Below are 12,349 nucleotides of genomic sequence, written 5' to 3'. Positions count from 1 at the left end.
ACTCAGGTGGCGCTTCCTGTCTTTCCCTCCTTTGCTTCATTCCACAGAGCTGGCTTTCTCTGAGAATAGCTGCCGCCCTTAATTTAGAACATGGACTCATGGACTCAAGTTCAACTTTTAGTAGTACTGCTTATGGACTACAATATTGTCATTTCTGAATGTGCCTTATTACTATTATTTTACATGCAGGGCTGGCCCAAGACATTGTGCTGCCTGGGCCCAAGAATGAAATGCTGCCCCCCCCCCCCCAAAAAAAAAAAAAATCCTACGCCCATCCAGCAAAGAGATATTTCCATAAAGCAGAGAGACAGCCCCATATATTCAGCAAGAGACATTTCCATAAAGCAAAGAGACATCCCATATATTCAGCAAAGAGACATTTCCATAAAGCAAAGAGACATGCCCCCTTCTACAAAGAGACATGTCCCCTCCTACAAAGAGACATGCCCCCTCCTACAAAGAGACATGCCCCCTCCTACAAAGAGACATGCCCCCTCCTACAAAGAGACATGTCCCCTCCTACAAAGAGACATGCCCCCTCCTACAAAGAGACATGCCCCCTTCTACAAAGAGACATGTCCCCTCCTACAAAGAGGCATGCCCCTCCTGCAAAGAGACATGCCCCCTCCTACAAAGAAACATGCCCCCTCCTGCAAAGTGACATGCCCCCTCCTGCAAAGAGACATGCCCATCCTGCAAAGAGACATGCCCCCTCCTACAAAGAGACATGCCCCCTCCTGCAAAGAGACATGCCCCCTCCTGCAAAGAGACATGCCCATCCTGCAAAGAGACATGCCCCCTCCTACAAAGAGACATGCCCCCTCCTGCAAAGAGACATGTCCCCTCCTGCAAAGAGACATGCCCCCTCCTACAAAGAGGCATGCCCCTCCTGCAAAGAGACATGCCCACCTACAAAGAGACATGCCCCCTCCTGCAAAGAGACATGCCCCCTCCTGCAAAGAGACATGCCCCCTCCTGCAAAGAGACATGCCCCCTCCTACAAAGAGACATGCCCCCTCCTACAAAGAGACATGCCCCCTCCTGCAAAGAGACATGCCCCCTCCTGCAAAGAGACATGCCCCCTCCTGCAAAGAGACATGCCCCCTCCTACAAAGAGACATGCCCCCTCCTGCAAAGAGACATGCCCCCTCCTGCAAAGAGACATGCCCCCTCCTACAAAGAAACATGCCCCCTCCTGCAAAGAGACATGCCCATCCTGCAAAGAGACATGCCCCCTCCTACAAAGAGACATGCCCCCTCCTGCAAAGAGACATGCCCCCTCCTGCAAAGAGACATGCCCATCCTGCAAAGAGACATGCCCCCTCCTACAAAGAGACATGCCCCCTCCTGCAAAGAGACATGTCCCCTCCTGCAAAGAGACATGCCCCCTCCTACAAAGAGGCATGCCCCTCCTGCAAAGAGACATGCCCACCTACAAAGAGACATGCCCCCTCCTACAAAGAGACATGCCCCCTCCTGCAAAGAGACATGCCCCCTCCTGCAAAGAGACATGCCCCCTACTGCAAGGAAATATGGCCCCTCCTGCAAGGAGATATGCCCCCTCCTGCAAAGAGACATGCCCCCTCCTGCAAAGAGACATGCCCCCTCCTGCAAAGAGACATGCCCCCTCCTGCAAAGAGACATGCCCATCCTGCAAAGAGACATTCCCTCTCCTGCAAACAGACATGCCCCCTCCTGCAAAGAGACATGCCCCCTCCTGCAAACAGACATGCCCCCTCCTGCAAACAGACATTCCCCCTTCTGCAAAGAGACATGTCCCCTCCTGCAAAGAGACATGCCCCCTCCTATAAAGAGACATGTCCCTCCTGCAAAAAGACATGCCCCCTCCTACAAAGAGACATGCCCCCTTCTGCAAAGAGACATGCCCCCTCCTGCAAAGAGACATGCCCCCTCCTGCAAGGAAACATGCCCCCTCCTGCAAAGAGACATGCCCCCTCCTGCAAGGAGACATTCCCCTCCTGCAAAGAGACATGCCCCCTCCTGCAAAGAGACATGCCCCCTCCTGCAAGGAGACATTCCCTCTCCTGCAAGGAAACATGCCCCCTCCTGCAAAGAGACATGCCCCCTCCTGCAAAGAGACATGCCCCCTCCTGCAAGGAAACATGCCCCCTCCTGCAAAGAGACATGCCCCCTCCTGCAAGGAGACATGCCCCCTCCTGCAAAGAGACATGCCCCCTCCTGCAAAGAGACTTGCCCCTTCCTGCAAGGAAACATGCCCCCTCCTGCAAGGAAACATGCCCCCTCCTGCAAAGAGACATGCCCAAAAACATCAGCTCACAGGTATATGAATTGTGTAGCACCACGAAAGCTCCCCCGCTTTCTCTCCACTGCCACTGACCAGCTACGCTCTGATCCCAGCTCAGTGGTGCAACATTCCGCAACAGCAGCGCTGCAGTGGCGGCTAGGGTGACCACATTTCCAAACTGCCATTCAGGGATACCCCCCTTCCTTCCCAAAAAAAGATGAGGGGGGATGTAGTGATTTGTCAGGCGAACGGCTGTTGTTAGCACTTAAATCATCCTAACATTATAATTGATATGGTGTCAGAATGATCAAATCAAATTATATTATTACATTGTAATATATAATGGAATAGTTCAACTCACCATAATGCAGAATCAGTGGGAGCCCCAAGCTTGTCACTTGCCACCATATGCAGCTTGTTACTTGCCACCATTGCCTGCCACCAGATGCAGCTTGTTACTTGCAGCTGTTGCCTGCCACCAGATGCCAATTGCCACCCACAGCTGTGTCACTTGCCACCTATAGCCTGCCACCAGTTGCAGCTGTGCCACTTGCCACCCATAGCCTGCCGCAAGATGCAGCGTGTCACTTGTCACTATTGCCTTTCACCAGATTCAGCGTGTCACTTTTCACCATTGCCTGTCACCAGATGCAGCCTGTCACTTGTCACCATTGCCTGTCACCAAATGCAGCCTGTCACTTGTCACCATTGCCTGTCAACAGATACAGCCTGTCACCTGTCACCAGATGCAGCGTGTCACTTGTCACCAATGCCTGTCACAAGATGCAGCCTGTCACTTGTCACCAATGCCTGAGACCAGATGCAGCATGACACTTGTCACCAATGCCTGTCACAAGATGCAGCCTGTCACTTGTCACCAATGCCTGTCACCAGATGCAGCCTGTCACTTGTCACCAATGCCTGTCACCAAATGCAACGTGTCACTTGTCACCAATGCCTGTCACAAGATGCAGCCTGTCACTCATAGCCTAGCTCTCTCTCCCTCCCCTTCCAGCTGGGCATACTGGGGGCTGCAGTTCCCCCCTAGAATTGCAATGGGCCAGACAGTTATTGGGACTACATGTCCCATAATCCTCTTTTCTCTTTTTTTTCCCTGGCCAATGGGAGGAAAAGGGAGAAGAAACAGGGAACTGGGAACAGCAGCATGAGGAGGACAGGGGGGGGGGGAGAAGAGCCCGCAGCTGCTCTCTCTCCACACACACAGCCGCTCCAATCTCATGCTGTTTTGCTGCCCGCTAATAGAAGGGGAATGGGCAGAAAACAACAGAGTCCTCTTCTGATAGCGGCGCCTCGAGGGGGGAGGAGGCAGGCAGCACAGTTTCTGATCCTCGGACTGTTCGACGCTCCTTACATTTGCTGAGGGGAACATAGAGGGAGGAGGTGGGTGGAGCTAGCGGAGGAGAAGTTAAATCCTCCTCCGCAATGAATGGTGGGCCTCTCTCTCCTTCTCTCCTTACATCACTGGTTGCTAGACGCAAGGCAGGCTGTGGCTAGCAACCAGTTTGGGCAGGGAAACAGGGGCCGCTGGTGAGACCCTTGAAGTAACCACTGCGGCCAGTGACAGCGGCGATGCAGTGCAAGGATGACCCTGCACACTAGATGGAGGGAACCTTAGGTCCTCAGGCAGTGCACCCCTGTTGCCGTCCCTCTTAAAGTGCCGTCTGGGACCCATGGTAGGGCCGGCCCTATTTACACGCATACATTGTCTTTGCGCCAGCAGTTACTGTATTTACCATCAGATGGGAAGTCCATCACCCACAGCTAAGGAACCTTAGTTGAGAATGGCTGCATTAAACTATCTTTTATAAGATTAGTGCAGAAATAACCGATGAGAGATGATTACTAATTGGTTGCTACGGGTCACTGCACTATTCTCTTTGCCTTAGTGAATAAAAAGCTTCATATGCGCTGACAAGTGTCACTTATTTTTAAACATGGTGTCTATAAAAACAACCTTGCAGAAAAAGGACGCTTAAAATAAAAATAAAAAAGCTAAAACAAATGTCATCTTACGGGACATTATCATTTTACAAAGACAATTCATCACAAGGAAACTGAACAGTTGCCAGGTATTGATTTATGCCTCAGGCTAGAACACGGTTTACCAGTGATGGATTGGGTCTGAGATATGGCTTTGTATACAGTTTTCTTGACATGTGCAATAAATGAAATCCAAGAAAGCTGACCTGACTGTATTGTGTATTAATGACACCCAGCTTTAGGGAGTTATGTTCTATTAGGATTTTTTTTACCTTACATGTACCATTTAGGGTATAGCCAACCAAAGTGTCTCATTCTCAGATGGTATTCCTCAGCTCACTGTGCTAATTATTTCTGCTAACTATGCTCTAGTAAACTGTGGTGGGGAGGGGAGGTTAGCATTATTAGTTATGAATGTTTATTAGACTGGCCAATCACTGAAGCGTGCTGTCCAGCATATTGTGCTAAATTATTAAATATTTGTAACCTACCTTTCTAGAGAGTTCTTTTCAAGATTGGTGGGTTCTGTCAGGGGATTGAGAAGAACTTCTTTAAGGAAATCACATTCCGTTGTCCACCTCCATTTAAAAGAAGTGGCACAGGACTTATTGAAGAAGTATACACAGGAACCTTCTCTACTAATCTATCTTAGTGAAATCTACAGTCATGCATACATAGTAACCTTTACTACTAAGGTGCTGAATTTCAATATCTGAGTCATTGGTTGGTTGCAAGCCTTAAAAGGTAGCTCTTTTTTCGTGTAAAATAGCAAAAATAAAATACAGTAAAACTTTGGATTGAGAGTAACTTGGTCTGCGAGTGTTTTGCAAGACAAGCAACATTTTTTTAAATAAATTTTGACTTAATAAACAAGCGGTGTCTTGATATACAAGTACTGTATGAACAAATATATATATATATACTGTAGAACAAAAATGGGGTGGGACTTTACATGTACCTTGCAGGGTATAATAAATACACATACCAAATAGGCTTAAAAAATAAACAAATCTTTAATTTCCATATACAAATGGTTAGCTTTAAAAAAGTTGAATACAACTGGTTAAAAAAAAACACAGTTACTGTAAGTCTATCCAGGGTGTGCTGGTCCTGGCTGAAGAATCGAGAAAACCGCCCCCCCCCCCCCCCCCGTCCCACTGACCTGTTGCGCAGTGATCTCTCATTCTGAGCCCCGGTGTGGCCACTTTAGCTTAGAAGTCCCCTCTGCATTCACGCGTCTTCTTCCCCGCTGACAGGCTACGTGGGTTCTGATTGGTCAGCGCCACCTATGTGACGGTGCCGACCAATTAGAATGCTCCAAAACGTCCCTCCTCCTGATGGGGTACATTCAGAGATTCACCTGCGGGGATTTATAAGCCCCGGACCCCTGACATGGTTATACTGGGACTCAGAACGGGAGATCACCGCGATCCAGGTCAGCAGGACTGGGGGGGTTCATCTTACAGATTTTTCTGTAAAGGTGAACTTACCCTTTAAGCTGTCCCTCCCATTTACTCTGTGTCCCCATTGCAGCCTGAGATTGAGTAGACCAACTGTCATCTACTGAGCATGCTCCAGTCTCAGTTCCCTTCTAAGCTCTTCTTTCCTCTTTTCTCTTATCTGTGCAGCCAACATGGCTATAGAGCCACACATGTGGGTGTATAAACAATGACAAATGACACTTCCCTCCCTCTCTCCTCCTCCTTTTGCTAAAAACTATGGGGGCAGGTTATAGTTTGTGGATTGATTACATTCACTAAGAAACTCACAAAAAGCTTAGTTTTAATATAATTCAATATTAAATATATCAAATGTAATTCTAACTGTAAAGTAAAAAAGAGCCTTGGATGCAGATGCTGTCTGAACAAAATGAAAGCTAGTGTCAATCATCTTCAACTTCCCCTACACCATATTGATGCACAAAAAATACACATCTGATGTTCAATAAAGATTTATAGGAAGGTATAAAACACATTTTATATTTATAATTTAATTTGATTTGCTCCAATCACCAATCAGGGCTCTGCTGATGGTAGCAGAGTAACAGAAGCCCATTACAAGGACCTTTCCCCTCCAGCAAAGGCGTGCGCACAGGGTGTGCCAGGGGTGCCTGGGCACACCCTAATTGCCTTGTGTGGTGCATATTCCCCCCTGTTTAGACCACCGATCTTTCATCCAAAAAAAAAATGTTACAAAATAAAATAATTTTAAAAGAATAAAAATACAACTACTGACACTGTCCACTGCCCTACTGACACCATCAGTACATATACACATGCATATGTATTTGAGCTTTGGGGTGCACACCCTAATGCAATAGGCTGCACACACCTATGCCCTCCAGATGTCAAAGAACAGGGAAAGATCACGTGACCACTGGTTTGAGATGATAGACAGGGAACAGTAACTCAAATAACCACTCGTTACAACTAAGGTATGCAGAATACCATCTCTGAACATACAACACATTGAACCTTGAAGCAGATGGGCTACAGCAGCAGAAGACCACACTGGGTGCCACTCCTGTCAGCTAAGAACAGGAAACTGAGGCTACAATTTGCACAGGCTCACCAAAATTGGACAATAGAAGATTAGAAAAACGTTGCCTGGTCTGATTAGTCTTGATTTCAGCTGCAACATTCAGATGGTAAGGTCAGAATTTGGTGTAAACAACATGGAAGCATGGATCCATCCTTCTTTGTATCAATGGTTCAGGCTGGTGGTGGTGTAATGGTGTGGGGGATATTTTCTTGGCACACTTTGGGCCCCTTAGCACCAATTGAGTATTGTTTAAATGCCACGGCCTACCTGAGTATCATTGACCATGTCCATCCCTTTATGACTACAGAGTACCCATCTTCTGATGACTACTTCCAGCAGGATAATGCACCATGTCACAAAGCTCAAATCATCTCACCATTGGTTTCCTGAACATGACAATGAGTTCTCTGTACTCCAATGGGCAACACAGTCACCAGATCTCAATCCAATAGAGCACCTTTGGGATGTGGTGGAACAGGAGATTCGCATCATGGATGTGCAGCCAACAAATCTGCAGAAACTGCGTGATGTTATCATGTCAATATGGACCAAAATCTCTGAAGAATGTTTCCAACACATTCTTGAATCTATCCCATGAAGAATTTAGGCAGTTCTGAAGGCAAAAAGGGTCCAACCCGGTACTAGCAAGGCTTACCTAATAAAGTGGCCAGTAAATGTATATACAGATTTAAAAATTTTGTGCTTAGTGTGTATTGCTGCTGTTTTCTGCATGGGACAAAAAGTTGCAATAAGCAGCATATTACACACAAACACACATTGAAGTGTAGGCTCTTTATTGCAGTGCATCACCTCTCAGACTACAGCACATGGCTGCCTTGGATCCTGCATTTTCATTCATTTGAATTTCTTTCACATCCTCAAGGAAGTAACTGACAGAAAACAAAACCACATGCAGAAGCCAAAGCAGCTGGATAAGATTCTGCATCAGGCACTCTTCTGCCATATAAAATCATATCACAAGAACATACATGTCCATAACTTCAGCAGGCACCATTATTACATCATACGGCAAACTCCAACCTGGCTGATGGACTGTTCTCTTGAGAGATACTGTACCAGCAAAAGATGTTTGCAAAAAATAAAAGGATTTTTCCCTTCAGCTCATCTAAAATTTTTCAGCATCAATAAAAAGCTCTTCTACTGGGAACAGCTCAGGGATATTTTCACTTGGTCTTGTGATTGTTATAGTCAATGTCTGAACTGGAAGATCACCATGCCTCCAGTAATCTCATCCCCCGCTCGTATGTTTGATGTCTGTTCTCCTGTTTACACAGGAGGTTTACCAATCCAAAATGTGTTGGGTTGGTATGCCTGTCAAATCACCTTAATAAGTTAGATTCTCTGTAATGACTGTATATTTTATATTTTTGAACAGATAATTTATATTTTAAACAATGACTCTTTTTCAGTAACGTTTTAATTATTATAAGCAAATGAAACACTTAACAACTCCAACAGCATAAATTGGTGAAAGGGACCACCCTCATTCAGACATGCTTAAAGCTTAGTACACATGATCAGAATATCGTACAAAAAAATACTGCTTTCGAAGCGATTGTACGATAATCTGATTGTTAGTACACAGCTTTCATCCGAAATCATCCGAAGGGACAAACACGAAAATTTTTCTCGTACAATACCAGATCGTACGCTTTTTGTTTAATCAGTTACGTTTTTGTCCAAAAATACAATAAAAATACGCTACATCCCTTCCAAATTTCTATTCTGTCATACAAGACTTTTTTGTACTTTAGTAACCTATTCGTTTTCAATATTTTAGCATGTAAAAAAAAAAATGGATGATCTTTGGTCCGATAATCTCATCATGTTTACTAGGCTTTATCCTCTAGGCCTCATTGGTACAAAGTTAGGGGCACCAGTAAGCATATTAGGTGTCACACGAGTGCCAGTGGAGTACAAAGTATAGGTGGGGAAACATCAGGTAATATTCATTGGGTGTCAACATTTACTTATAGGTTGTTAATTTTCCTAAAGCCTCCCTGCCTCTACTTTGTATTCTAGTGAGGCTACACATGAATGTATGACTGATGAAAAGATGTATGGCGAAAGTCCTAGACTACCACACCACACAAGACAATGCTTTCTAAATGTGTGAACATATTTTTTTTGACCAAAGATCAGTCTAAAAAAAAGTCTTAAAAAAAAAACACAAGCAAAGGTGCTAGATAATAGTGATTGCTACCAGATATAGTAAAGGTGTATTTCAATTTTTAGCTATCTTTGGATAGATAAGCAGACATGTAAATAGAATTGCTGTTCAAAGAAAAATGACCAAAAACTATCAGTTCTACAGATTGATTTTTCTGGAGATCTTTAGTATGAGCACTCTTTTCGAAACTGGCCACATGTTACCATCTATATGTGGGCTTCCTGGTGGGCTTCTCCTGATAAAAGAATCTTGTCATGAGAAAAGTATGGTAGCTGCTACTGCAGCAATGTTAGTTGCCTGGCATTTATGACGATCCCTTGGCTTCAGTTCTTTGAGTCATTGGCCTAAACAAGCATGCAGGTATAAATTCTGATTTTATGCCGACTTTCCTGCTTTGCATGCGTGTTCGAGATCAGTGATTCACAAAACATTGAAGCCAGTGGCTCAGTATAGAAGCCAAGCAAAAAGGATATTCATAAGGAGGTCAACAATGGAAAACCCTATATTTCTCTATTATTGCAGGTTTACTTTAAAGCTGAACTCTCCTTTCCATTACCTATGTTATTTTAGTTAAACAATTATTGGCTATAAACTCTACCCCCCGCCAAAACAATATACTCTTCCCCCAAGATGCATTAACAGCAATGTCTACAGAAGTCTAAGGCTATTCATAGACATCATGATCATTGTCTGACCCAGACAAAACAAACCCAATTAGTGTCTAGTTACCAAAAGTCTATAACTACATTTAGTTAGGTCATTTTGTGTTTTCAGTTAGAATCTGTTAGCAGACTAGTGTCTCAAAACTATCAAAAAATCTGAAGGCTACTACCGATTGTTATTAACCAACAACAATACACGTGACTGACACAAGGTAGAAGGAACTAACATCACAAAAACTGAGCTAAAAAAAAATGAAAAAAATGGGTGTATACCATTTAGTGTATGAATTCATGATTTCAAACTCATGGCAGCCCTGCATTAGAGACTCTTGATGCTTGTGCTAAATTATTTTTACAGTAATATGAGAAACCAACTTTAAAAACAAAACAGGAAATAGTTTGCGGAATCATTAAGAACAGACAAACAACAACTAATAACTGTCCACAGACTGACATACAGTAAATATGTGGATTTATTACTTAATTTAAATATAATTTTACAAATGTAATTTAACAATAAGGTCAAACTGCAGCCTCAGGTCAAACAGAAAATTTAAAACAGAAAGACATACAATTTGTGGATATGTTCTGAATAGTTAAATCAGTAAAATTTAACCATACGTTTCTAATGCGAGGACCCACTTGATGGAGCATAAATTGAGTTGTATTGGTGGGCATAGTGATTGAAAACTTTATGAAAAACAAATGGATCAAATCTAAAGAAAATCTAACCAGTATTTGCCCATTTAATGATCGATCACCTACTGTAAGTGTAGTGGAAAAAAGTACTTTAAGCTATTAGTTAAATACACTCCCCACATTTAAAATATTCTAAGGTTTATAGGAGATCAAGAAACAAGAAACTGATTAAAATAAATAAATATATAAATACATAAAAAAACATAAACAAATAAGTACATTAAAAAAATACACAGCAAATCTAAAAGCTTGAATAAAAAAAAAAAAAAAAATCTAACCCGTATCTGCCCATTTAATAATGAATCACATAAGTGTAGTAGAAAAAAGTACTATAAGCAATCAGCTAAATACATTTTCCACATTTAATATATCCTAAGTAAAGTTCAAAGGAGATCAAGAAACATGCAACTGATTAAAATAAATAGGTAGTAATATTATAAATGATTATTAAAATAGTAAAAAAATAAACAGGTGAACAAATTAATATCTGCAATAGAATAAAATCCAAAATCGTAATAATACAACATCATATAATTTATATTATTAAATTATAACTAAAAATTTATTGTAATATCAATATCAAAACTACTCCAATCATTTATGTAGCCATGAAATCACCAGTTAAAAAAATAATTAAAGAAAAACCATAACAGAACTTAGAACTGGTCATGTTTTACCTTATAAAGCTGGAGGGCATCCTTGCTGTTTTCTTCTTCATTTTCATGTTTCGGATTTTTGGCCACGCGAAAATTGCCTGCATATCTCCGTGCTCGAAGTGGAGACAGGAACTGCCTCCACATTGGAAATCCACGGCCTGGTTAACACTAGGCCCGTCTTTGTTAACGAAAAAAAAAAATGATGATGGAATATACGGTAGGACAGTTCAGTCAGGGTGTTGAAGATGAGATCAAACATCGACAATCGGCATTGTGGGTAATCTTCTACTAATGCATTGTTGGCAAAAAAGATGCTCACATTTTGCCAGCTCTTTTGTTTCTGTGTTTACAGACATGATGAAGGAATAAGGGATTATCTTCCTGTCTATGTACCGGTGCCTTACTTACTCTGGGAGCATTAGTAAAGTGTTCCGGCTTACAGATTAAAGCTATTACATTGAATGCCTTGGTCTAGTGAGGTTGGCAACAAAGGGAAGTTCAGGTCCGGTAAGAATCAACATAAAAGGCAACATTGACAATGTATACAACAAACTGGCACATTTACACTCACATCTTCAAAAATTTAACTGATACTGAACAGAAAAGGTATACTGAGATTTTAAGCAACTCTGTTTAGCTATGGTGTGATTCTGCTTAGACAGATGGTCCATTCTACAATATAATCCTTTCTGCTTCAATGAAAATAACATTTTAGCTGAATTAGTACAGGGTTAGCCTGCAAACTTCTAATTAACATGAGACAAGAACGACTCTGAATGCTATCTCATCTGTGAGCTAGATTTGAAATGACAGCTCACACTATGCTGTTGATCACATTTTTATTCTTTGTCTTACATGTGGCGTTTTGTCTGTAAAATATTCTTTTAGAATACTAAACTACACAGAACATTTTACAAATGGATATTTTGACAGCTTTTAATAAAGCAAAGTAACGCAGCAGAAAGCTTTTTTTGACTGTTTATTATGGAATAGTCACAAAAAAAAAAAAAACAGGATGTAATTTATACTCAAAATTATTATTAATATATTTAAATTCACTTGTTTAATATATACTGAATATTATTATGCCAATATATTATCAACATATATTACTCTTTATAATGGTCACTCTGAGATCAGATGTATACTGAAATCCCAAAACATACTTAAAGTATTACTAAAGGCAGAACTTTTTTTAGCATAGAGAAGAGAGGAATTAGAACACCTGTCAGTTTTTATTACTGTCTGTGCCCCCATTAGGAAGAATCCCTCTCCCCATTTGTCCTATTTACCGTTATCACTGAGAATGAAAGTGAAAAATCACAAATTTTGA

At 42.2% G+C, this 12,349-nt stretch overlaps 1 protein-coding gene across 1 annotated transcript in view; it reads right to left on the bottom strand.

Annotated features, from left to right (window-relative positions):
• The window catches only part of RGS20 (regulator of G protein signaling 20), a 285,681-nt gene extending 274,245 nt beyond the window's left edge, over window positions 1-11,436 (bottom strand). The window contains exon 1 of the mRNA XM_073631601.1: window positions 11,038-11,436. Within this exon, the coding sequence (XP_073487702.1) occupies window positions 11,038-11,160 (123 nt within the window). The 5' untranslated portion in view covers window positions 11,161-11,436. The remainder of the gene's footprint in view (window positions 1-11,037) is intronic.
• Window positions 11,437-12,349: the final 913 nt, after the last annotated feature.

Source organism: Aquarana catesbeiana, linkage group LG05 (assembly GCF_042186555.1).
Source record: "Aquarana catesbeiana isolate 2022-GZ linkage group LG05, ASM4218655v1, whole genome shotgun sequence".
Taxonomy (NCBI): domain Eukaryota; kingdom Metazoa; phylum Chordata; class Amphibia; order Anura; family Ranidae; genus Aquarana; species Aquarana catesbeiana.
This window is presented reverse-complemented; position numbering and strand designations above follow the sequence as displayed.